This window comes from Vulpes vulpes, chromosome 9 (assembly GCF_048418805.1).
Source record: "Vulpes vulpes isolate BD-2025 chromosome 9, VulVul3, whole genome shotgun sequence".
Lineage (NCBI taxonomy): Eukaryota > Metazoa > Chordata > Mammalia > Carnivora > Canidae > Vulpes > Vulpes vulpes.
The window spans coordinates 75,770,800-75,797,153 of NC_132788.1; the positions used below are offsets into that span (position 1 = coordinate 75,770,800).

The 26,354-nt window shown below is 39.2% G+C and overlaps 2 protein-coding genes across 4 annotated transcripts in view; one reads left to right on the plus strand and one right to left on the minus strand.

Moving 5' to 3' along the window:
• ARL6IP5 (ARF like GTPase 6 interacting protein 5) overlaps positions 1-9,256 on the minus strand; it is a 21,316-nt gene extending 12,060 nt beyond the window's left edge. The window contains exon 1 of the mRNA XM_025984971.2: positions 8,983-9,256. Within this exon, the coding sequence (XP_025840756.1) occupies positions 8,983-9,158 (176 nt within the window). The 5' untranslated portion in view covers positions 9,159-9,256. The remainder of the gene's footprint in view (positions 1-8,982) is intronic.
• Positions 9,153-26,354, plus strand: part of UBA3 (ubiquitin like modifier activating enzyme 3) — a 27,962-nt gene continuing 10,760 nt past the window's right edge. The window contains exons 1-6 of one of the 3 annotated variants that reach the window (XM_072720492.1): positions 9,153-9,287; positions 13,303-13,344; positions 15,199-15,319; positions 16,693-16,773; positions 21,308-21,390; positions 24,139-24,219. In XM_072720492.1, coding sequence (XP_072576593.1) covers positions 15,200-15,319; positions 16,693-16,773; positions 21,308-21,390; positions 24,139-24,219 — 365 coding nt within the window. In that variant the 5' untranslated portion in view covers positions 9,153-9,287; positions 13,303-13,344; position 15,199. Of the gene's footprint in view, positions 9,288-13,024; positions 13,117-13,302; positions 13,345-15,198; positions 15,320-16,692; positions 16,774-21,307; positions 21,391-24,138; positions 24,220-26,354 lie in introns of those variants that run through there. The other 2 variants (XM_025984953.2, XM_025984962.2) reach the window with 2 other exon arrangements.

Sequence of the window (26,354 nt, forward strand, 5' to 3'; positions counted from 1 at the left end):
TACTTATCATTGCTTTCAACAATTAGGAACTGATGGTTACTCTCACAACAAATAATGTTTTGAAACTGAGGTGGAAAGATCTTTCTTTACAAACTGTTCTTTCTGAATCCTTCCAGTAGAGTAAATTCCATTGTTTTCACATGCCAAGTTCTTACAGCACCGAGAAGGCTGGGGATGGGCAGATGCAAATGAGCCTGGTGACACATAATCTTCCTTTTTACAAGGAGGCTCCTGCCTATTTACCTCCCACGAACACCCAATTCCTGCATTCCTTCTGTTTCTGAGACAGGGAGAAGCCACAGTGATGGCGTACTGAAGCAGATTAATAGAAGCAAGAACCAAAGCCTCGGTTTTCTATTTGAGATGGACTTTCTGCCTTCTGAGTGGAATCTTCACTACTGACTGGCTCAATGGAAGGGCAGGCTGGGAAATCCTTCCTGTCTCTGGTAAATCCTGGCAGAATGAGAGGCAGGCTGCAGCTTCTGTCTCAGATTACAGGCATGAAAAAGTTCTCTGAAACAAGAAGCCAAGCCCATTGGGTATGTATTCTGAAACTGAGTGATAAAGGATAGAATTCAATTGTCCAGAAGGAAAAGAATAAGACATTTCCAATAGTGCTTCACAATTTGGTATTAAGGTCAAGTTCATCTTTTTAGAATTGGATTTCTTATGCAGAGCTCTCAACCCCTACTAAGTAGATTGAGAGCTTTGCCTTCTAAGAAAGGGTCCAGGAATCGAAAATATGCTCACCTGCACACTTATCCAGAATCATTATAAATCCTAATGTAGGAAAAGGAGACAGAAATTACCATCCCCAGGCTGATGGTGGCAGGAAATATTTTAAATATGTGGGGAGAAGTCAAGAATAAGGTTGCATAAATGATGTCCAAGGATTTAATGGAAGGCAACCCTTATTAGATGAAGAAATTTGAGATTACATTTTTATTGAGCTGTCAACGCCTTCTTAAAGTTCTTACCTCAGAAGAAGCACATGACCCATCAGGGAAAGATATATGCCAGCATTGCACATGCCCTGCCTCAAGTGCAGATAGAGGTATAGGAGGGATAGAAGTATAGGAAGGGATTAATTCTGGGAGGATTGGGAAGGCAGGGTGAGGTTGTATTCCTGTTTGTACCCTCAGTGCCTACACAGTGTCTGGCACACAGCAGGCACTCAGTAAATACTGCTTCAACTGAGTCAAAGATGTCTGAGCTGCAGGGGAGAATGGGAAGGAAATGAGGATTTATCCTTTCCCCTGTCCACATACTCAATGCCTCTCCCATTTTCAACACCTGAGTTTTAAAATTTGGAATCATAATGTACAAGGAAAAGAAGGCAAGTCAGTTTGTAAAGAATGTGTTTATGTAGATGTCTATCTCTGTACACTTGGTATAAAAATTATTATGTCTGTAGTTTCATCTTGCTGCCCCTCTAGACGCTAAACATGATGAATGTAGGAATCACAGTGTCTCTCTCTCTTTTTTTTTTTTTATGATGGTCACACAGAGAGAAAGAGGCAGAGACATAGGCAGAGGGAGAAGCAGGCTCCATACACTGGGAGCCCGGGTCTCCAGGATCGCACCCTGGGCCAAAGGCAGGCGCTAAACCGCTGTGCCACCCAGGGATCCCAAGAATCACAGTGTCTTATTCTCTACTCTATCTCCTAGCATGGTACCTGAGAAATTGGTAAATGCTTCATAATCTTTGTGGAGTGAATGAAGCAAGAAAAAGAAGAGTAGCATTGGTGTGGAAGCTGATTGATCTTAAAAACCTTTCCACTAGGTTTTGGCATAAAAGAAATGCAATTAATTTCATCTGCAAATGTTTCAATACATTCCGATCCAGAGCATCCCAGGGCTCTCTTATCCTTTTCTTCCTCTCTTATCCTTTTCTTCCAACTAGAAACTTGGGTTTTTCATCTTTGCAGCATTAAAAGGTAAAAACAATTTGACTATTTTTCAATATTAGGCACTGGCAGCCACAGGCCTCAGACATATTATGGGACCACACTCATTTTGAAAAGGCTAAAGTAATGCTCTTTTCAAACAGAAGTACCAGCCTTCCAAAAATCCCTTGTCATTTCAAGCAACTAGAAGCATAAAGTGGCAGCTGGAGTTTCCACCCTCTGGTAACGCCTCCACAGGCCACATGGTGGAGAGACACTTTAAGAATACATGGGCTCATTCAGCAGCTATACTATGCTGGCTTAAAGGGGAGGCCGGACCATACACATATGAAAATAAATGAGCCTTTTAGTGAGAGATGCACTGGACACATGTATATGTTTGAAAATTCTGCATGTGGCTGGTGCTTTTTGATGCCATGCCAGAAAATGAGAATCCTGATGGCAGGGAGGAATTTGTGAGAACAAGAAAGGCAAATAATACAAATGTGTGAGACTCAGCAATTGAGCTGAATTTGGTTAATTAGGAGCTTCAAAATATTTGCAATATGACTTAACAGAAAAGGTATTTTAGTGCACATTAATAAAAGAGGCTACTATTTATTAGCAGTTTTTGGTCCTTACTAGGTTTTCACAATTGTGAAACTGAGAGTTTGATGGGATCCGTGCTTCTCAATTTCAACTTGGGAGTATATATCAGAATCACTTGGGAAGTTAAGATCCTGGACTCATCCAAGAAGTATATATTTAGAATTGCTGAAGTTGACACCTGGGCATATGAATACATTTATTTAAATTTTCTCAGTGTTTCTTTTGAACCAGACCAGACTAGCGTTTCTTAAATTTTAATGTGCCTATGAATCATCTGGGAATCTTGTCAGAAAGCGGACTCTGATTCAGTAGGTCTGGATGGGGGCCTGGAATTCTGCATTTCCAACAAGCTCTCAGGGTGAAAGATGCTGCTGCTCCATGGCCCACACTTAGATTTTAAGCACAGAAATTCCTGTCTACAACCAGAATGTATCACATGCCGAGCACTTAAACTCCAAGTGCTATTAGGTGTTGCCTTTGCTTCTCACTTTGAAAATAGAGGCAGGAACTTCTATTGCTGTGCATGATATAAAAAGAATACCTAGAGGTGCTTGGCTGGCTCAGTCAGTGGAGCGTGTGACTCTTGATCTTGGGGTTGTGAGTTCAAGCCCCATGCTGAGGGTACAGATTACTTAAAGAAAAAAAAAAGAATATCTAGTGCCAAGATGTACTGTGTCAAGGATGGAGGAGGTAAGTCATCTATTCTTCAATCTTAGACATTTTTCTTGATTTAAAATATGCAAAACACTTTCAGCAAAACATACACTTCCCAACTTGTTATTCGTGCTATTCTTTTTAATTCACCCAATCTCTTCTGTAGTGATGCCTGAATCTCAAGAAGGAACTGAAGTCTTTAAGTGAAACACGAGTTTATAAGAAATACAAGTTGCAATTATGACAAAAGCACTAAAGTATATCCATCATCTAATACTTTTAAGAGAATGCACAGCTGTCAATTCCAAATATACCTGTAACCTAGGATTTAACATAATAACAGCAGCTGCTGTTTAAATATTATTACTCCTTGGGACTTAAGGCACTTTATATTAAGTGACATAACTCCGATTTTATGATAGTGGAACTCCAGAGTGAGTGAACTTTTGAGCAAAAACGAATAAAAGCAACTGCCAGAATGCTATCACACAACAGAAAATGAGTTTGTGGAATCAGTAGAGGCTTCTAGGCGATTAATAAAAGAATGATAGCATAATACATTTAATAAATCAAGGGTAGTAATCAAAACGCTGTAAGCTTCAAATCTGCTCCATTCTTAAGTATGAAAAGTCAGAAGCCAGGAGCTAAAAATCAAACTGTTTTTGCTAAGTAACTGCCAAGAACTCTGTTTTTGTAACTTGCTATAAACCAACTTGAATTTAGTGAAGGTGATCACTAAATTATCATTGTTTTCTTGGAAACTAAGCTATGGTTCTCAACCGGGGGTGATTTTGATCCCTCAAGGACATATGGCAATGTCTGAAGGCATTTTTTGCATGGCATGGGTACTACTGGCATTCAGAGGGTAGAGAGTGGGGATGTTGCTAAATATCCTACAATACAAAGGACAGCCCTGTACCACAAAGAATTATATGAGTCTGATTGTCCATAGTGCTGACACTGAGGAAGCTGGCAAGAGAGGATTTCATCAAAATTCTACAAGGACAATATGAATTAGCAAGGAGTTTAAATCATAACCTTTTCTATACTGAAATTTTATGCTGTAATAATCCAAATCAATGTGTAGCAAGGGCTATCAGCAATGACCCAGTTAGAATCACTTTAGGAGCATGCTATTGCTGTGTACTAGTGTGTTGCTATGTGCTTCAAAATAATTTGTTCTGTTAGGTAGGTTAAAAGTTGCCCCTGTGATTATGTTGAGGCCTTCTGTTCAATTATTTACTCTGCATTCACCAACTAAGCATCTGCCATATAGTAGGCCTCAGGGATACAGTGAATAAAAGTAATGATAACCACAACAAGAAAAAGAAAAAGCAATCACAAACAAAACCCACAGACTCTAGCCTCAAGGAATTTATATAGCCCAGAGTGGAGACAAGTAAACAGACAATTTAAAAGCCTGTGAGGTAACTACCAGGAAAGATACAGGCACAGGTGTGTGGCCCAATTAACACAAGGGAATGAGGGATAAAGGGAAAATGTTTCCTCAATGAGATGGTACCAAAGCTGAGTCTTGAAGGAGAAGCAAGAGTAAGTATGTTGGCAACTGGAGCTTGGGAGGATGGAGGTTTTGGGATTAAAAATGCTGTCTATGTTTCTCACACCAACAATGATAAAAGTAATAATAATAAGTAACATAAGTGGAGCCAAAACTAGGAGCTAGACACTATTCTAAGAACTTTGCCTATAGTAATTTGGGTAATCCTCACAGAAACCATATGAGGCAGGCACTATAATTAGTCTCATTTATAGATGAGGAGGCTGAGGCACAGGTGTAGCTGAAGTCCAAGGTCACACAGCTAATGACTAGCAGTTGGGATTTAAAATTTACTTAATCTGGCCCTGGTGCCTGAACTCTGAACCATTACTTTATACTATTTGAAGAGCCAGAAGATATGACTATTATCTTTAACAAGGGCTGGGGATCCCTGGGTGGCGCAGCGGTTTGGCCCCTGCCTTTGGCCCAGGGCGCGATCCTGGAGACCTGGGATCGAATCCCACATCGGGCTCCCGGTGCATGGAGCCTGCTTCTCCCTCTGCCTATGTCTCTGCCTCTCTCTCTCTCTCTGTGAATATCATAAAAAAAAAAAAAAAAAATTTGAAAAACAAGGGCTGTTAGCCAAGAGACTTACTCAGAATTAATCCAAGAGGCAGAGTAGACCTACTGAGTGGAAGTCACATGCCTAGTAATCCATGCTTTTAGGATGAAGACCAATTTTCTAACCATGGATTACAAAGCCCTGCCCATCAGCTCACATACGGATTTCTCTCTACCTTAATCCCGCTTAATTTGCATCTTGGTAAAGGCAGCCCTTTCTGTTGTTTTTGGAGCTAGATGATATCCACTTGGTTTTCTCTCTTCCTTCCTGTGATCTAGAAGGGCAGGCTCTCTCCATCCTGACCCAAACCAGTTTTCAACATAGGAGAATTCCCAGTTGAAGCTAGAGTCCTCCAACAATGCCCTGGAGTACCCTCCTCACTACTAAGGGATGGAACCACTGAAGAACACACTTTGAACATGATCCGTTCCACAGTAAACCCCCATGCCATGTTTTCACACACTCTCTACCAAGATATGGAAAAGTATCAGATGCTGTGGAAGATCCAGATAAACAGCCTCTAACACACCTCTGACCCACCCATCTACTGACATCACCTAGAGGAGAATTCTCTTTAGAATGAGAAATGTTCCAGAGTCAACTAAGCTCTCTGACCCTGAAGATATTTAGTTTCTTCCAGCTTTCAGAGACTATAATTCTAAACTTCATGACTCATAAGAAGATAGCACATTGGGGCTCCTGGGTGGCTCAGTCAAACATCTACCTTCGGCTTCAGGTGGTGATCCCAGGGTCCTGGGAGGGAGCCCTGGTGTTGGGTTCCCTGTTCAGAAGGGAAGGGAGCCTGCTTCTCTGTCTCCCTCTCCCCTTCCCCACCAACTTGTGTTCTTTTTCTCTCTCAAATAAATAAGTAAAATCTTAAAAAAAAAAAAAAAAAAAGATGGCACATTAGTTCAGAACACATAACTGGGTCTGTGACTTTGAGCAAGTCCTTTATACTCTGAGCCTCAGGAATAATAACAGTAATAATAATATCTCATCTCACTGGGTCACATGAGATAATGCAGGTAAATTACTTAGCAAATACCTGGTACACAGAGCATCCAATACTCAATAACTGTTTGCTTTTATTATTACTAGATTATAAAGACAGAAAAAAGTCGTTTGTAGAAAAATTACTATGTGTTTGTGGATGCAGAGAAAACAGTCAAAGGTCATACACCAAATTTTTCCTGGGGTATGAAGGAAATCTCATATTTTACACACATATAAGTTTCAAAACAATTTACTTCTGGCCTGTATCTTTTATAAGTTTTTTAAAAATAAGAATAAAAAAAACAAAGATGGCTATTTTTTACTTTTACCTTCAAAAATTTCACTCCCTATCAACATTTCTAATTTGAAAAGGAGACAGGGAAGGGACAACACTCCTAAACTGCCTGAGTTAGGAGTCTAAGGCCCCATAATGAGGGAGCTATATTTAGTTAGGGGGCTGGACCCTGACCTTCACAGTGAAAAATGGATTCCATCAAAGCAGCAAGACTGCCCAAGCCTACGCGTCTGATCTGGGCAGTACATCTCTTTGAAAAGCAATTGTTTTTTCCAAACATTTGACTGGTCTGTGTCCCACCTTGTCCGACATCTAAGTTTTGAGGATTACTTCAAAAAAAAAAAAAAAAGCCTCATATCTAGATCACCAGATAAAAGTCTGGCTTGCTTCTTTACCAAGAGGGAGAAAAGAAAAAGAAAGCAAACTAAGAGATGCAATCCCATAAACTATTATGTTTTAAAGATAATTCTTAGTGTCCTGGGAAATGAGCGTCAAGCATAAGGTTAGAGGAAGTTTCTCGGGAGGCCGCTGCCTCAGACCTCAGGCCTGTCCTACCCCAACTAATTTTAACTTGGCTGCCACGCCAATTCAGTCAGCTCAGAGCCTGTGCCCTCCACACACCAAGTCATTCTCAGCGTTTGTGATTCCTTAAGCAACACAGGATGAGGATCGGTGCAACTGTCTACTGCAGCCCACAAATGAGCGTTCTCTTCTGCAGGGCGGCAACTACTCTGAACAACATCTAGAAATTGTGAACTCTCCCTTCTGTGCTGTGTTCTTGGTCCTATAGCTTCTCAACAATTGCCACATGCCGTTGGGCTAGAATTCCGGTCTGACTGATCTTGGTGTGTTTTGTGTCTGGCCCAGAGAAGTGACTCAATAGTAAGTAAGCCAAAGATCGGCAAACCAACCTAAGAAACCACCCAGGCAGCTGGGGTGGCTCAGGGGTTTAGTGCCTGCCTTCGGCCCAGGGCGTGATCCTGGAGACCCGGGATCAGGTCTTACGTCCGGCTCCCTGCGTGGAGCCTGCTTCTTCCTCTGCCTGTGTCTCTGTCTGTCTCTGTGGGTATCTCATAAATAAATAAATAAAATCTTTATAAAAAAAAAAAAAGTCTGAGTATCCAGACATTAAAAAAGAAGAAGAAGAAGAAAGAAAGAAACCACCCTATTTGGCCTTTCCCACACCCTCCAAGTTTGGATATCTCTTTGCCCCAGGCCAGCGTGTACTTTCCCTCCGTAATGGCAAAGTTCCCTTATAAAGTGTGAGGTTGGCTTTTTCTTCAAAGATGCACAGAATCAGCAAGATCTAGAATATTGCCAACCTGTAAAAGCGGGAGAAGCATTTCTTAAAGGGTACACTACAAGAAGAGGTGGTTTCTAGTAAAGCAGGTGTCGTGTGCACCAGAAGCGGGTGGAATCTTATATGACACAGAACCCTTTTGATTTTAAGATCTGGTATTGAGAAGGCCTTTAATAACAGCCTGAGACCACGGGCTAGGAAGTGAAGGGGACAAAAGCGGCCACGCCTGACAACTCCTGGAGGAGAAAAGCAAGAGAATGCGCGAGTCATCCTCAGAGTCAGGGCAGGAGGTGCGCTTCCAGGAAGCACCCACCCCCTTGCTCCCTGAGCTCCTCTTCCTCATACGCTGCAGCAGGCACCAGGCTTCTTAGGTGCCCTTTTAACACTAATACCCCCAAGAATGCAGATTTCGAATCCACACCCAGGTCACCCAAGTCTCCCAGGGCGGTGCCTGTTCCCGCCAGCCGGGGGATAGGGTTACACCACTTCTCTCTTATTTTTATTTTTTATTTATTTTTATTTATTTTTAACATTTTTTATTTACATATTCATGAGAGACACAGGAGAGAGAGAAAGAGAGAGGCAGGCAGAGACTTAGGCAGAGGGAGAAGCAGGCTCCTTGCAGGGAGCCCGATGTGGGACTCGATCCTGGGTCTCCAGGGTCACGCCCTGGGCCCAAGGCAGGTGCTACACCGCTGAGCCACCCGGGGATCCCGCTCTTATTTTTAAAAGACTGGGGCGCTGCAAATATCTACAACCATCAGGGCACAGTAAAAAAAAAAAAAATTTTTTTTAATTAATTAAAAATAAATAAATTCAAAAAAAAAAATCGTTTGCATTGCTTGTCCGAAGGTGGCACAATCGCCTCACCCCTGGGAGTCCCCACACGTCTCCGCCCGAGGCACGGGGAGGTAGCAGAGACCTCCCCCCGCCCGGACCCCCACCCCCCACCCTGCACCCCGATTGCTACGGCCTCGCCCCGCCAAGTTTCCACCGGCCTGACCGCTTGCACTTGCCAGGGCGGAGGCCGGTGCGGAGCGCTTGCAGAGGCCGGGGTGCCGTCCGCCCCGAGCCCCACGGCCTCGCCCCCGATGGGTGCCCCGGGAGGGGGGGTACCCCACTTACCCCACAACGGAAATCATCATGGCAGCTACCACCAGGTAGTTGGTCTGATAATAGAGCAGGTTGCTCACGACGCGGTTGTTCCATTTGGAAATGTCCCTGAAGTCCGGCCGGGCAAAGCGGTCAGAGCCGGGGAAGAAATCGTCCCAGGCGCGGAGCGGGGCGAAATTCACGTCCATGTCTCTCGTCTCTGCGCTCAGCTTCTTGTTCTGACCCCCTCTGGAATCCGGCGGCGGCGGCGGCGGCAACCGATCAGCTGAGCTGGGTTAGAAGTGACAGCGGCTCGGGCTCAGTCGGCTCTGCGGTTGGTGAGCAGCTGAGCGAAGGCAATTGGGAGCGGGCGGGCGTTTTTTTCTTTTTCTTCTTCTTTCTCTCTCTCTCTCTCTCTTTTTTTTTTTTTTTCTTTTTCCTCTCCTTGACTTCTTGATTGGCTCTAAGAGGTTGGTTACAGGAAAAGTGTGGCCTCGCGACAGAGCAAGGGGCAGAGTGCAAAATTGAGATGAAAAGACAGAAAGAGACCAGTGGAAATCCCCAGTGTGAAGTGAGATGGCAATGCCTTCCCCGGCAGTCGGAATACACACAGCCTCCTTTAAAATACCCCCCTTTTGAGTGTGCAACCTAATGTGCTCCGGACTTAAGGGCACTTTTTTTTTTTTTTTTTTTTTTTTGCAGCTGTTCAGATGCCAATCTAAGTGAAATGGAATGGAAGGCAACTATAGTGTTACTGGAAGATGAGCTGGTTTTGAAAACTAAGTAGTTACTAACCTCTGCACATCTGAAGGCAATTTTCATGTTTTCTGTTGCACCATGAGTCACTTTGAGTGAAATCAGATTGGCAAAATGGGAAAGAAAGGACGTGGAGAATGGAAAGGCTGACTTGTTCGTTCACTTCCTTTTTTGTTCTGCATCTCTGTCTTCTCGGGACAAAATTATTGAACTACTGTGCTATTCTGATGCAATGGGAACTCTAGTCTACATCAGCCTTGAGCTGTAATATTGTTCACATTAGAAAGCAAAGAATGGTCTGCAGTGACCAATAGTGTAGAGCGATTGCTTACAGTTAGATATTATTGCTACTGTTATTAATAATAGTACAGGCCATGATTCGTCTGTATGGTAATAATAGTGCTTTAACCTAATTTGTTTTCTGTGCTTTATAATGAGCACCCACTGATTTCTCTCTATGTTGTTGCAATTTTACTGTTGTGGTTGTATCTGAGTAGACTTGATAAGGAACAAAGAGGCTGAAAATTTCAGTATGATCCCAACAGATATTTTGAGTTCCTTCAAGGCTATATGAAAGCCCTGTGGGGGATAAAACAAAACAAAACAACAGAAGAGTGCAGCCTTTCCCTGCCTTCAAGGATTTTGCAATGCAGTGGAAACACTAACTTAAATATATTACAGTAAGAGGAGTGCTAGGTAGAGATGTGCCAGACCCTAGTGCTCAGTTACAGGAAGTTAGAGGGTGTGGAAGAGTTCCCTGGGGCTTAAGAATTTCAAGAAGCAGCACTGTGGGCAAGCTGAGAAAATGATCTTGGTCATGACCAGCAAACCAGCACCAGTAGGACCCCACACCTGTTGGAGACGTCAGTGAGCATTAGGAGCTGTGACCAAGAACCTTGCAATTACTCAGGACTGCGTGACTATAAGCTGTCAGATATCTGCTAGTAATAATATGATTCCTCATTGATCATAGGCAATTGATATCCAGTAAACATTTTTTCTGTGTATTTTTACTTATTTGTTTAGAGGAAGCTGGCTGGCTCAGTTGGTAGAGCATGTGACTCTTAATCTCAGAGTTCAAGCCCCACATTTGGCATGGAGTCTACTTAAAAAAAAAAAAAAAGAGTGAATTTTTTTGTTTAAACCTCTAAAGAAGTTTAAAAATAAATAAATGAAAAAAGCCAGAATAACTGTATTTAACATGATTTCCTTCTCCCTTTCTCACGAAATATTAACCATGCTTCTTCTCTGGCTGCATATGAGACTTTTTTTTTCCCCCCACTACACATTTTTTTAATTTTATTTTTTTCCACTACACATTTCTATCTTTGTCAAAATAATTTTAAATAAAAATGGACACATCTGAAACCCTTACTTGATTTCAAGTACCCTTCAAAATGCTATTAGCAGCACTTTGTCACTATTCATTCAGGGAGTCAGATTCAATATAGAGGCCTTCCTGCAGTTCTTATATCCACACTTGTGCTTCTAGATAGCCCCACCCTAAATATTTATCTGTCTGTATACAAACCCTAGTGGATAGTCTAATAGTTTATGATATATTCCATCTGAAATGAAATAAATCTGTTGCATGTCTGTTAACTTTTCATGCTGGCAAGAGGAGGTAGCTATCTCTAATTGGTCAGTCTGAGCCAGTGGGAGTGACTGGTGTCATTTACCAAAACACCACCACAAGTCTCTGGGTGTTAGTCCCAAAGCACAAAGCACAAAGCTGAAGGGCTAGATGCCTTTGCAGGTCTCTTCATCGTCCATCAGCACCTGTTTCCCGGGGTCTCGGGTTCCTCCCTGTGAAATGGGTAGGTTTAGACTAGGCGATCTCTAAGGTTTTTATCTTCTGAAGGAACTGTGGTACTGCTTGTGGCCACTAATCAAAGTCTCCTGAAGGTAGCATTGCTGGAGCCCTGCCCACATGAGCCTGTTTTTAAAAGCATGGGCTTAATCTCAGTGGTTTCTGTCTGCAGAGTAGTCTGGGGAAAAAAAAAAAAAAGGTTTCTGAGTCGATGTTGAGACATGTGACCTGAGAAAGTGGCTGGTATCTCCTGCTACGGACTGTGACTGTGAACTCTGTCTTCTTTCATTTACTGCCTGGCACTGACTTTTAGCTCAATGAGTGCTATTGAACTGAACCTGACTGGGTGATAATAAAGGACAAAGAGGAGACAATATCATAATTTATTAACATCAGCTACATTTACTCAGTACCCATTGGGTTTTATGTACTCCATGTCAGTGGTTCTCAAGCTTTATTTTGCACAGAATCATCCAGGGCTTTGTAGAAGGTTGGGAATGGGGCCTGAAAACTTTCGTCTGCAGCAATTTCCTAAGTGATTCTAATAATATGGCTGATCAGGGATTATATTTTGAGAACCACCCTATTTCATTCAATTCTCAGTCTTCCAAGGCAAATAGTTTACAAATGAAGACCCAGCAGTGCCCAAGCATTGTTCATTAGTGGAGAGTTAAGAACTTAACTGTTCTTGCTGACTCTGATTCTAGATCTCATATTTTTTTTTCTGGCTACAAGAAAGGATATATGTATCTGTATGTGTATCCTTTGTACCAGTCATCCAGACACCCTCACCCACCTACACTTACATCTATCTATCTATCTATCTATCCATGTCTTACCATGGAAGAAAATAGTCCAAGGTTTATCATTTATCTTCAGGTAGTAAGATTATAGGTGTTCCAAAATAATTCTTTAATTTTTATGCTTTTTTTTCTTCATACTTTTGTCTAGATATATATTTTCCCCAGAAAAAAAAGTGGCTTTTTGAAATTCAGTTTCATTTCTGTTGAACTTGTCTGACATTAAAAGACTACCACTGAAAAAAAAAAAAAAAAAAAAGACTACCACTGATACTCACAAGGGAAGAAAATAATAATAATCTCTCCACCCCACCACTATAAACTGATTTAGATTTTATTCTTAAAGTGCGTACTCTTAAGCAAAAGTGTTTCCTGAAAAGTTAAGGGTGAAAATTACTCCCATGCTTTGCCTTCAGAGAGACAGCTCTTTGGTATGAGGGTGGCACCTCCAAGGAGTTTTCTCATAGAATATACCATTTTTTATCATTATTTATTAGCACGTAAATCAGCACGTATTAGCACGCAGTATATATATAAACGTACAATGTATTATGCGTGCATGTTCACGCAATGTAACATTATACACGGGATAAGATTTATGTAATTATGCAGAGTTAATCAGGATTATAATTATGAGAAGAGACTGAAGCCCATGGGAGCCTCGGCGCCGTCAGCCCCGCCCCTCCCATCCCCTAGCCCCGCCCCTTTCCGGCTCTCCCAGCCGGCCCCGCCCCTCCGCCCCGCCCGCCGTGGAGGCACCTGGGAAGAGGCGGAGAACAATATGGCGGATGGCGAGGAGCCGTAAGTACTCGGGCTCTGCAGGCGTGCGGGGCCGGGCTGGGCTGTGAGAGAGCGCGGCGCTGGGCGGTCGCCGCCGCCACCCGGGGTCCCCCCCACCCCCGCCCCGTCCCCTCGGCCCCCCATCCCCTCGCGGCGCCCAATGTGTAGCGTGATGCTGACCCTTCTTTTATTCTCTCTTTCTTTTAGGGAGAAGAAAAGAAGGAGAATAGAGGAGCTGCTGGCTGAGAAGTTAGTGCTGCCGGGAGGCCGGGGCCCTCTCCGGGGACCCCCGCCTCCCCCCACCCCAGGCCTAGGGGACCAGCCGCAGCGGGCCCGGGGGGCTGGGAGGGGGGCACCCGGAGCGCAGGCCGCGCGGCCTCATCCCCTGACCCCCATCCCGGAGCCCCAGGGGCCCGGCGGGCCGCTCCTCGTCCCTCTCGGGCGGGCGCCGGGCCGGGGTCCACCGCAGCAGGCCCTGCACCGGCCGGCCGGGGTGCTCCTTGACCCAGAGGTCTTGCGGAAGGACCCTTGCGCCCCACCCCCTCCTCCACCCCAAATTGCCAAAGCCATGACCTTGTGAAAAGGCGGTCTTAAAACACGTGCAACGGACACTAGGACGTTTTTTTTGGCCTTTCGTAAACACTGAGACAGTAGTATTAATTGCAAACTTTTTTTATGAGAACTTTATGTGTGAGGTATTGTACTAAGCACTTCAGTCATTTTCTTGCAAAATAATTGGCTCTTCCCTTAAGAATGTTGACTCCAAAGAGCTTATTTTCTCCATTTGTTACACACCCCTTTTTTCTTTAATCAGATGCTCAGTTTTGTGCTGGTGAGACAGTGTTTTCCAACCTGGCCCACGCCACATAATTTTTCGTCTCCCTACATGGGAGGGGAAGCAGGTACTCTTGCAGTGGGTGTGGTGAGTTACTAATTTCTGTGCCAGTTCCCACTAGCAGTGCTTTAAAGTCTTTACGTAGCTTCCTCAAAAAGTTTGATTTCAGTTGCAAAAGGATTGGAATGACGAGCTTAACTTCACATTCCTTCCCACCTTTCATTTCCTTCCCACTTTTGCTTAAAATGACAGTAAAGGTTCAAATGCACACTATATGCCCGGTATTGTACTACGGCCTCAATGTGGATTATTTCTTTATCCTTGTCCTGACCTTACCAAGTAGCTACCAACAACCTATAAATAAGGTTTATAGCTGTTAGGAAGTCTGGTCAAGGTCACAATGTTGTGGAACCAGAACCAGCCTGACATGAAATGCTATGGTCTTTATTGTTAGGCAGTGTACCTATTTGTCCCTTCTGTAAGAATTGGATATTACAGATAACATTTAGAGGTAGAAACTGGGATTACAGGAAATTTGAAAATTAAAGATAATTACAACCAAACATAAATCTTGCCTAGAGTAGAAAATACAATTTGTTAGAACATACATTTTTGTACTTTGTTAGGAGTCCCTCCTTATTCTAAAAAGTTTTTAGATGGTAATCCCTATCTGTAGAGTAATTGTAACCCCAGACTTTTTTTGTGTTGAGTGGAAACAGTACCTCATAGTGTTAATGCATTCTTTTTTGAAAAATGGGACCATTTTTTTCAGGGAAAAATGGATAAAGGCTCTCTCATCAAAAATAAGTCACATCTTTCAAACTTGGAAAGGACACATGAGTTATATTAGATTTGAAGCATCACAATTCTGAAAGTGGAGGTGTTTTTTTTTTTTCTTTTCCTGATCTAAGTGTATTGATGGAACAAACTGAGGAAGTTTACAGTGATCTTTTATAAATTCCAAATGTAGAAAAGCCCATTTCTCACCAATTGACCAATAATATCCCAAGTTTGATCTTGGGGTGCTTTAGGATCCCAGAAACATGTAGACTGATTTATTTTATCAAACATGTGCAGTTCTTAATTTTAAATAAATTAAATAATAACCAAGAGAAAAGTTAAAAGCATAAGGATAACCACATTGATATTTCCCTTTTTATTTGAGCAGGTCTGGTGTGGTTACTTTTTCATTTGGGGAAACCATAATAGTTGTAGGTGTGGCTTTTTCCTACTGATCTTTGCAGCTGAATTTACTGTGTTCTGTGCAGAATGGCTGTTGATGGTGGGTGTGGGGACACTGGAGACTGGGAAGGTCGCTGGAACCATGTAAAGAAGTTCCTCGAGCGATCTGGACCCTTCACACACCCTGATTTCGAACCGAGCACTGAAGTGAGAAACATTTATTTTTAAATAACTCCTCTAATAGTTTTATGTTTCAAAAATAATAAAATGCTTTCTTTTTAGTTTGCTCTTTTATAAAACTAGTAACAATTGTCTAAGTTACTTTGAAATACTAAATTGAATATTTGCAACTGATTTTATTTGAATGACAGATATTTGAGTCCTTATTTTCACATTTCTCATATAGTATGTTGAAAATTCTCAACAGTAAAATAACTTCATAATCTCATTTAAGATTCTAAGTTATACTTCACAAAATTACAGTTTAAAATGACTTGAGATACATTCCCCTTTTTAGCCCTACTATGAGAAATTAAATTTGATAGAAATATAGATGTGCTTGCTTAAATTTTGAAATTTAGTTGAAATGAGCATCTTTTCCTAGAATTGAAAATAATTGCATGTTAAAAATTATGTAACTGCTATATAATAGAGGAATAGAATTTTGGACTGGTAGTGTTTGACATAAGGCAAATGTTCAATTAGATGCAACTTGTTTTTTACTGCAAGGTAGAAAATACATTCTTTATGGTAAATTTTTATGTCTTTTGTGTTTATAAAGATAGTGTTTTGAAATAGCGGTATTATGCTACTCCTAAAATTAAGGTACAGACTTTGGGTTTCATTCACTGTATTATCAGTATAACTTTAACTTTCTCTTGTTTAATCTTGGACAGAATCGAAAGTATTTGTGTTTCTTTGGATACGCCACCATGGTTTTTTTTCACCATATTTTTTTTGTGCTTCTGAATTCTTTTTTTTTTTTTTTTTGTCCTGATACTTTAAGATACTGCTGTTAAATTACTGTTTTAAATTATATTTCTACTGATGTACAATTTTCCAAGAGACTTATCTGGGTTTTTTTCTTCCTGTCCTCTTTTGTTTTGCAAATTTCATTCACTGTGTTGAAAAGCAACAATTATTATTCTTACCTTTTTAAGACTTTTAAACACCTTGTGCAATGCTTGAGCCTCTGTTCTTAAGGATTTTACAGTTTACTCTTTTTTAGAAAATCGAAGTAAATAAATATGATGCTTTCCAAAACTTACTTTCCAAGTTTAGAAAAAAGATAAATCTTAATTAACTAGGTATGTAGTTTTTCTTGTTGGAAATAACCTTTTAATTTCATAAAAAGTCAATTTAAAAACATTAAAATTGGAACCCTCTGAAATCATTAGATTACAGAATTCCTGGTTCTACCTTGTATATAAATTTAAAATAATTAAATACAAAGTCTGCTCTTTATCCTCAATTGCATTTTTCATGGAAACATCAGAAACTGTTTTATGGCCTACGGCTTTATTGGTAGTACTTATAGTTATTATCAAGCAGATTTTAATATGCCTTTTCATTCTTTACAGTCTCTCCAATTTTTGTTAGATACATGTAAAGTTCTAGTCATTGGAGCTGGCGGCTTAGGATGTGAGCTCCTGAAAAATCTGGTAATATATATATGTGTGTGTGTGTGTGTGTGTGTGTGTGTGTGTGTGTGTGTGTGTGTGTATACAATGTATTGTTTTTCCTCCTTGTGATAATTAAACCTTTTTCTTTTTCTTTTTCTTTTTCTTTTTCTTTTTCTTTTTCTTTTTCTTTTTCTTTTTCTTTTTCTTTTCTATTACTAGGAAATTTCTTTGTGATGATTGTTAACCTTTTTTCCTGTGAGCCGTTGTTTGATAAATCTAGCAGGTCAAATTCAAGATAGTAATTAAAATAATCATATAACTGTGGAACTTTTTATACTCTAAAGTCCTCAACTATAAAGTCATTGATAGAAAATTCTTCTGTTTTCTTCTCTGATCTTTATCAAATAAATCTTTGTGCTTCTTCTTGCACAGCAGTCATTAATTTCAGTGACATAAATAACAAAACTGGTCATTCATATTTTAACATGTCATTTCAAAGAATTATTTCTTCTGTTTCTCAAGCAGAAGTGGATAGGGTATTGTCTCATTTTATTTTATTTTTTTTATTTTTTATTTTTATTTTTTTTTATTGTCTCATTTTATATAGAGGGAGACACTGAGGTTTAGAGATGTTAAATGATTGCCTAAAGTTTTCTGTATAGTCATGTGCCTGGAACCTAATCCAGGTCATTAATTCTTAGTCAAGTGTTCTTTTTTACTGAACCATTAGGTCATTACATGACTTAATGAAACATAAAATTTGGGATAGCTAAACTTTTCTTTTTTGGGGGGGGGGTCTTTTTTTTTTAGCTAAATATTATCTTAAGAGGGGGTACTCTTTAGAGAAGCTGTTTCTGTTTACTGGTTTGAAATCAATATGTGACTTAATAGTTTCACTGACTTCTCATAACCACAAATAGCTCCTTTTTCTTTTTTTTTTTTTTTAAGATTTTATTTATTCATGAGAGACACAGGGAGAGAGAGGCAGAGACACAGGCAGAGGGAGAAGCAGGCTCCCTGCAGGGAGACCAATGTGGGACTTGATCCCTGACTCTGGGATCACACCCTAAGCCAAAGGCAGACGCTCAACAGCTGAGGTACCCAGGCGTCCCTACAAATAGCTTTTTATAAGCGTTTATGGGTTTATTTAATATGAAATGGATAGGAGAGGAATTGTTTTAAAGGTGTTAGGTCAGCCTTCTCATTGGTATGTAGAAAGTTGGAAATGCTAGAGCAAACCTTAGGCAATGAATCAGGTCACATACTTAGATGAGGAACCTAAAAAGTTGGCCATGGGGCTATATTTCAAATGTAAACAGCTACATTCATTTTGCTTAGAAAACACTAATGTCACTCCTAGTGAAATTGCAGAAACTTAATGTGCTTCTTGGTACTTACTGATGTGTTCAGTTCTGAAGGGATTATAGGACATCTTGGTCTATGTCCTTAATGAATTTGAAATTTCATTGGAGAGACAAGTCTTACACAAAATAAATAGCATTATGTATGATATACTATGTGATGGGGTGCCAGAATGACAGTACTTTGTCAAACATAAAAACACAGTATCAAAGAGTTCTAGAAGGGAAAGATTTATAGAGGATGGGTAGTGATTTTGGTAGGCATTCTATGTAAAAATCCCCTAATGCTTAACCTTTTCTGTTATGAAGCTGTTACCTGCAAATGTGATTTATAGTAATTTTAAATGTAAATTAATTGGAGATTAGATCTGAGAAATAGTCCTCATGCAACTTTAGGAATAGCTTTGTTATTTATTGCATTGTAATGTCTTAAAAGAAAACTAAAGCTTTTCGATTACCACTTGTTAATTTCAGACATAAATACATAAGAGACATACATGGTTTTTAAAATTTACTATAAGTCCTCCAAAGGCTCATTTTTTTTAAGATTTTTTAATTTTTTATTTATTTATTTTTTTTATTTTATTTATTTTATTTTATTTTTTTAAGATTTTATTTATTTATTCATAGAGACACAGAGAGAGAGGCAGAGACACAGGCAGAGGGAGAAGCAGGCTCCATGCAGAGAGCCTGACGTGGGACTCGATCAGGATCACACCCTGGGCTGCAGGCAGCACTAAACCGTTGCACCACCAGGGCTGCCCTATTTTTTTTTATTTGAGAGAGAGAGAGAGAGAGAGAGAGAGAGAGAGAGAGATTGAAACACAGCAGAGGGGCAGAGGGAGAGGGACAAGTAGACTACCCCATGAGCATGAAGCCTGACATGGCACTCTATCCTGAGACTCCAGGATCATGACCTGAGCTGAAGGCAGATGCTTGACTGACTGAGCCACCCAAGCGCCACCAGAGTTTATTCTAAAAAAAGAATATGACATTAATATTGACTGAGCAGATAGTTATAAAACCTCTTCTCCCTATATACCAGGCACCATTTTGAAAGCTAAAGACACAGCATTGAAATATACTGACAGGTGTTTCTGTTTGTGGGGCTTACAGAAGGAAAAGGACAAGTAAAATACATGGTATGTCAGACAGTAATAAATGCTATGGGGAAAGGAAGAATGGAAGATACATAGCCTGGTGGGAAAAAAGATGCTATTTGAGCAGAGAGGTGAGTAAGAATATTCTAGGCAGAGGGTACATCAGGTGCAAAATATGTGAAGTGGGAGCATGATTTTTCTGTTCTAGGACAGCAAGGAGGTCATTTTTATAGCTAAAACAGAAGTGGATCAGTTTCCCACAGGATATCGAGAGGTGATAGGAGATGGAAGGGCTCAGTGAATATTGCAAAGGGCTTTAGAGGCTACTGTAAGGACTTTACCTTTTACTCTGAGTCAGGAAGTCATTGGAGAGATTTAAGCAGGTGAGTTGATTTGATTTGATCTGACATTTAACCTGGCACACTGTGCCTGATGTACAGAGAAAAGACTCAAGAACAGAGCAGGAAGCAGAGAGGCTGGTCAGAAGGTTGTTGCAGTCACCTGGGCCAAGAGGTGGCAATGACTTGAAGCAAGGTGGTGGCATTGAAGGTGGTGAGAGGCAGTCAGATGAGGGATATGTTTTGAGGTTGGAGTCAACAGGATTTGCTAGTGGATTAGTTGTTGGGCATGAGAGAAAGAGAGGAGCCAAGGATGACCCAACGTTTTTCCCCTGAGCAACTGGAATGATGGGGTTAGCATTCATCGAAGTGGGAGACACTGGGAAAAGAAGAGATTTAGTGGTGGTGAGTACGGATGGTTGAGTTTGGTTTCGGAAACTGAAGTTTGAGATACCTGTTAGATGTCACTATCTTACAAGGTTGCTTGAGGTCACACGCACTAACCAGAACTGAGCACAAAGGCACTCCAAATTCTGGCCAGTAAAGTAGGAGGAAAACTCCTAAGGAGGAAAACTCCTAAGGTAAAGTAGGAGGAAAACTAACTCCTAAGGCCAGTTTTTAATGTTTAGATTTCTCATGAGTGTAGCGACCAAGTGAAGAATGTATTTATTTTTTTTAAAGATTTTATTTATTCATGAGAGACACAGAGAGAGAGAACCAGAGACACAGGCAGAGGGAGAAGCAGGCTCCATGCAGGGAGCCAGATGTGGGACTCGATGCCAGGACTCCAAGATCACGCCCTGGGCCAAAGGCAAGTAAACTGCTGAGCCACCCAGGGGTCCCTGAAGAATGTATTTTAAAGAGGAGGAATTGATCCATTTTCTGCCAGATGCTTCAGGGAGGTACGATCAGAGAGACGGAAAATTGTCATTGGAATTAGTAACATACAAATCTCTGGTGACCTTGACGAGTGCAGTTTTCCATGGAGTGGTGCGAGGGAAAGCTTATTTAGTGTGAGACAGGACTATGAGAAAGCAAGTATGGACAACTCAAGGTTTTGTTGCTATAAGGAGGGGCCGAAAAGTAGGGAAATTATTGACACCTGATTTAATTTGACTATTTAACTGACCAAGACCAGAAAAGCATGATTAATTATGGAGACTTGTTTTTTCCAATCTTTTGCTTCTGCTGGTAAATTTGAAGAGTGGTTGTACTGCTCAGAAGCAAGTTTGTTGCTTTTTCCTAGCTTTTTTGACTGCTTGTTATTGACTCAATACTTTTAGTATATTCCTTTTACATGTGCTATGTACATATGTGTGTTGATAATATACACCTTCTAATAGTTATTTCTGAATTGTGATATACTTAATGTTACTTAAACTAAGATAAAGCTTATAGGAATTGCTTTTTAACAATATTATGAAAAAGAATAGCAAATTCAGTTAATTAGTAAGACTTGTAAAATTAAAATATCTGGTGGCAGCAGCAAAGCAACAAACTTTACAAATGTGTTTATGGGATGATAAAACAACTGTAGAAATTTTGAGTTGTTTTCTTTTGGTTATAGACTATTTAAAACTAAGTAGTTACAGATTTTTGACCTTTACAAGAACCTTGAATTTTATATACCTTGTAAGACTTTTTAACCATTGAATACAATTATGTGGAATTTATTATTGAGCATTTATAAGTTTAGGACTACCTTGAAAACAAGTCTTAACATTTCAAATGTGTGGAAACTTCTGCTTAATTGGTTTTTTTTTTATTCCCACAGGCCTTGTCTGGTTTTAGACAGATTCATGTTATAGACATGGACACTATAGATGTTTCCAATCTAAATAGGCAGTTTTTATTTAGGTAAGTTTTAAGATCTTAGTTTAAAATTCTGATAATTACTTGAACTTGAGTACATTGTAGTTTCATAATTTATAAAAACTATGAGAGGGCTAACTAATTTTATTTTTTAAATAATCACCACTCCCTTTTTAGGTAAAATTTTGCAAGAAAATTTTGAACACCCTGGTGAAACTAGTTTTATAAACAAATTCATGATTTTTTTTTTTTTTTAAAGAGATTTCCAAATGGCTTATGTGATTTGGGGGTGATTGTGCTCTGAAGACATAGAACAGGGCTCTTTTCCTCCTGTTCATTTCATAAGAGAACAGTAGCTAGACTATTAGGTCCTAGTGAGATATATTGGTGGGGACTTAAGAGCCAAGAATTGTATGGTATCTCTGGGGGAATAAAGTTGTGACAGAGTTTGAAGTTACTTCTACAAAGATAAAGAAAATGAACAATTAAGGAGAGAAAATCCAGGAGTGGTTGAAATGGAACAAAGGGATAATTACCTTTTTTAAAAAGGATTTTATTTATTTACAAGAGACAGAGAGAGAGAGAGAGGCAGGGACACACAGGCAGAGAGAGGAGAAGCAGGCTCTGTGCAGGGAGCCCGATGCAGGATTCGATCCTGGGTCTCCAGAATCACACCCTGAGCTGAAGGCAGACACTCAACCAGTCAGGTACCCAGGCATCCCCAAAGGGAAATTTACCTTAAACAAACATGAAATAAAGAAAGCATCTAGGAATGGATTGCTAGAAATGACTTTAAAAACTGGAAGTAGGCCATGTATGCAGACCTGAGGAGAGGTTCATTAGTGAATTTTAGTATGTAGCATGTAAAGATTTGACTAGCTCAGATATAAATGTCAAAGAATTACAGGAATGGAGAGATAAGGACTTTTTATTTTTCTTTCTAGTGATTAGATTATTGGCAGAAAGTGCTCGTAGGTATGCAGTATAAGGTTAGGTTAACAGAGAAAGTAAATTTAAATTTTTGGATAGGCATGAAACCTTTTTTTCTGGAAGATATTAAAGAGGTTGAAGAATGGTTTAAACAAAGTCAAGTTAAGGAAGTGTTGTAATTGCAATGTGAACTCTGTTTAATGTTTGGGCTTTATCTTTTTGTTTATTTATTTTTTAAACCCTTGAAATTACCCTTCTCTACAGAAAACTGTGGATCCTGACACATTTTTAGTATATGAATGCTCTAACAAAGATAACACTGAATTGGTTGGTTATTGATAATAGGGCACGCCCTTTAGTTTGTACCTAAAATAATGATTGAAAATCACAATGATAGTTAACATTTGTTGAGTGCTTAGGTTGCAGTAAATACTTTCTAAAGTCTTTATCTGTATTTCCTATAATCTCAGAGTAGCCCTCCGTAGGTACTTGTTTTCAAGATTAAGCAATTAGGCCAAGGTGTTTTGCAAAGATGATATTTGTAAAAGGCCTTTTTGTTCAAAGTGTAGTTTTTAGGTGGAACAATCTGATCCCCTAATTCTGGAAAGGTAAATTAGCAGTTTCCACAGAAACCGTCCAGGAATTTTTTATTTGGGATCTACTGTAGGAACACATACAATTCACAACATTAAAGAATCTTGAAAGTTTCCTTTATCCGCTTTACCAAAAGAGCTCTGTCCGGAGTAGTTGAATGCAGTACTGAAATCAGGTTCCTTGATTTATAACTAGAGCCTAGTTGTAGGACAAAGAATAAAACTCTTATCAGAGGTTTTGAATCAAGAGTAGCAGACTGCTTCATTGGCTAGAAGAAAATTGACCTGTTAAATGATTTTTCTTTAAAATTCCAATTTTAAGTAAAAATAATTTTTATTAGGGACATTGATTTTTAAAAATGTTTTCATTTATTTTTAAAGTATTCTATGCTTATATATGAAGGAATACAAAGAGATAAGAATATGGTCACTTTCTTCCAGGTGTTCAGTCTAGGGGGTATAATAGATCTCTGTATCTAATGAAAAATATATTGTGAAAAAGTAGTAATGAAGCACTATGTATGTGTGAGGGAATGATTTACTTCTGTGAGGAGGATGAGGAAATACTGCGAAAGAAAATACCATTTGTACTGAGATTAGAAGAGAGAATTCTTTGTGTCCTCTTCTGTCTATAGCTGTGGTTCTTATCTAGGAGTGATGTTTTGAGGCCTTCTGTTTTTAGTTTCTTAAGAATGTTGGCAACATTTGCAATTTTAGATAATGCCTTCAGAATTGTTTTTTCTTCAGAAACATGCTTATGGCTTTGTTTGGGACATAAAATTTATTATTTAATCTGCACATGTGGGAAGAAGAGATAAATGAAGGCTCTTATATCCCTAGAATGAATTGTGTGTATATTTCAGCCAAAACCTCCATGGTAACACCTTGAGGTTCTAGGGTTCAGGGTAGATTTGGAAGGCTTTGGGTGTGGGATAATTTTTTACATTGGGAAATGCCACAATGAGAAGTGGCCAGGAAACATGCCATCATTATGCTTTCCGTGGGTGGGTGGGGGGGAAGCACCATTTATATTTTCATTTAAGAAATACTTAAACTTGTCAGTACTTGTAAATACTTAATTTAGAACATCAGCAAATGTTGACATTTGATGTTGAATTACTAATTACTCATCAACATTTAGATAAAAGTATTCCTTCTAAATATCCTCTAAATAAGCTCACTGTGGATATTTTTTATGTTTGAAAGTAAATTATATAGATCATCTAGATTTATATCATGAATGATAATTTAAATATAATTTTTCCCATAGGCCTAAAGATGTTGGAAGACCTAAGGCTGAAGTTGCTGCAGAATTTCTAAATGACAGAGTTCCTAATTGCAATGTAGTTCCGTATCCTTTTGACAAAAAAGTTACTTAACTTTCTAAAGCTTTGTGTTTTATTATAAAAGTATTTAACATAGAAAATACAGATAAGCAAAAAAAAAAAAAAAATCAGCAGTAAGCTTATTACTGAGGTATCTACTGATGACGTTTTGCTTTATATTCCTTCCAGTCCTTTTTTTTTAAGGTTATATAAATATTTTTTGCCCAATTTTTAAATTAAGCATTTACGGCCAGTGCAGTTATTTTGCATTATTGCCCTTACTTTCAGTTTGATTGCATAGCTCTTCCGTTAGACTGTAAATTCCTTATCTGGCTGTAGTTAATCTGTGTCTCCCTACAGTTGCAGACTGAATAGACAGTCAACATATATTAACCAAGTGGAAAATGTGTCAGAGTAAATTTATTTTTCAAAAAAATGTTTTTTTAAAAAAGGAGTGTTCTTCAGATCTGGATAACTTTCAGTGTTTTATAGAAATTCAGAAAGTGAGATTTGCTATTTGGGAAATGCCACAGGATTCAAAATAAACATAGAAAATTCAATTGTATTTGTGTACTTGGAGTGAAAATGTGGAAAGTGAAATTTAAAATAAAATGAGTGCCATTTACAATCACTCAAAAAAAGGGCGGGGGAATACTTAGCTGTTAATCTATAAAATAAATCTTATAGTATAAGACCTGTATGCTGAATACTACAAAGTACTGATGAAGGAAATCAAAGAAGGTCTAAATAAATGTAAAGATGCTCTGTTCAAGAATTGGGCGATTTGACATAGTAAGGATGTCATGTCTCCTTAGATTTGTATACAAGTTTAATACAATTTCTATTAAAATCTCTGCAGAACTTTTTGTTGATACAAAATTATCCTAAAATTTATGGAAAGATAAAGGAATATCTAAAACAAATCTGATAAAGAATAAAGTGGGAGGAATCGCTGTATAATTTCAAGACTTACTATAGCTACAATATCAGGACCATGTGGTGTTAGCAGAGAGACACATCAGTAGAACAAAGAAACCAGAAATAGCCACAGGCAAATATTGATGTTTGACAAAATGGCAAAAACAGTTCAATGGAAGAAAGGATAATTTCTTCAACAAATTGTGGTGGAGCCACTGGAGGCAAAAATATGAATCCCAACTCAAACCCCAAAATTGCAAAAATTAACTCAAAATGCATTGTAGGTTTAATATAAAATGTAAGACAGTTAAACCTTGGATGACAGTGTAGGAGAAAATCTTTGTGATATAGGGCTTGGTGAAGAGTCCTTAGACTACATCAAAAAAGTGTGATCCATATAAGAAAAAAATTGATGAATTGAACTCTATCAAAATTAAAAACTTTCTTTTGTGAAGGGCCCTGTTAAGAGAATGAGATACAATGATTAGAATGGGATATAATTATGAAGTAAGTATCTGACAGAGGATTCATCCAGAATAAATAAAGAATTCACAAAATTCAGCAATGAAAAAACAATGCAATTAGAAAATGTACTGAAAATGTGAAAGGACATTTCACTAAAGAATATAGCAAAAAGCACCTGAGAAGGTGTTCATCGTCACTAGCTATAAGAGAACTCTAAATTACAACCACAATGAAATATTACTACATACTTCTAATAGCTAAAGTAATAGTAACCTCAAATGCTGGTAAAGCTACAGAACAACTAGATCACTCCTACATTGCTGGTGGGAAATGCAAAATGGTATAGCCATCTGGAAAATAGGCTGTTTTATAAAAACCTGAACATACATTTTTCCATACAATTCAGTAATTTCATTCCTGGGGGTTACCCCAGAGAAACAGATACTTAGGTCTGTGTAAAACTTGTTCTTGAATGTTCATAGTGTCTTTATTTGCATTAACCAAAAACTGGGAACAACCCAAACATCTGTCAATAGGTGAATTATTAAGCTGTAGTACAGCCATACTGTGGAGTAATGCTGAGCAATAAAAAGGAATTAACTAAACATGCAGCAAGTTGGGGAGATATCAAAGACATGCATAATGAAAGATGACACTCTCAAAAGGTCATATGTGTATGTTTCCATTTATGTAACATTCTTCAAATGAGGAAATTATAAAGAGAGAACAAATTAATGATTGCCAGGGATTAGGCATTGTGGGCCAGAGAGGTGTGAAT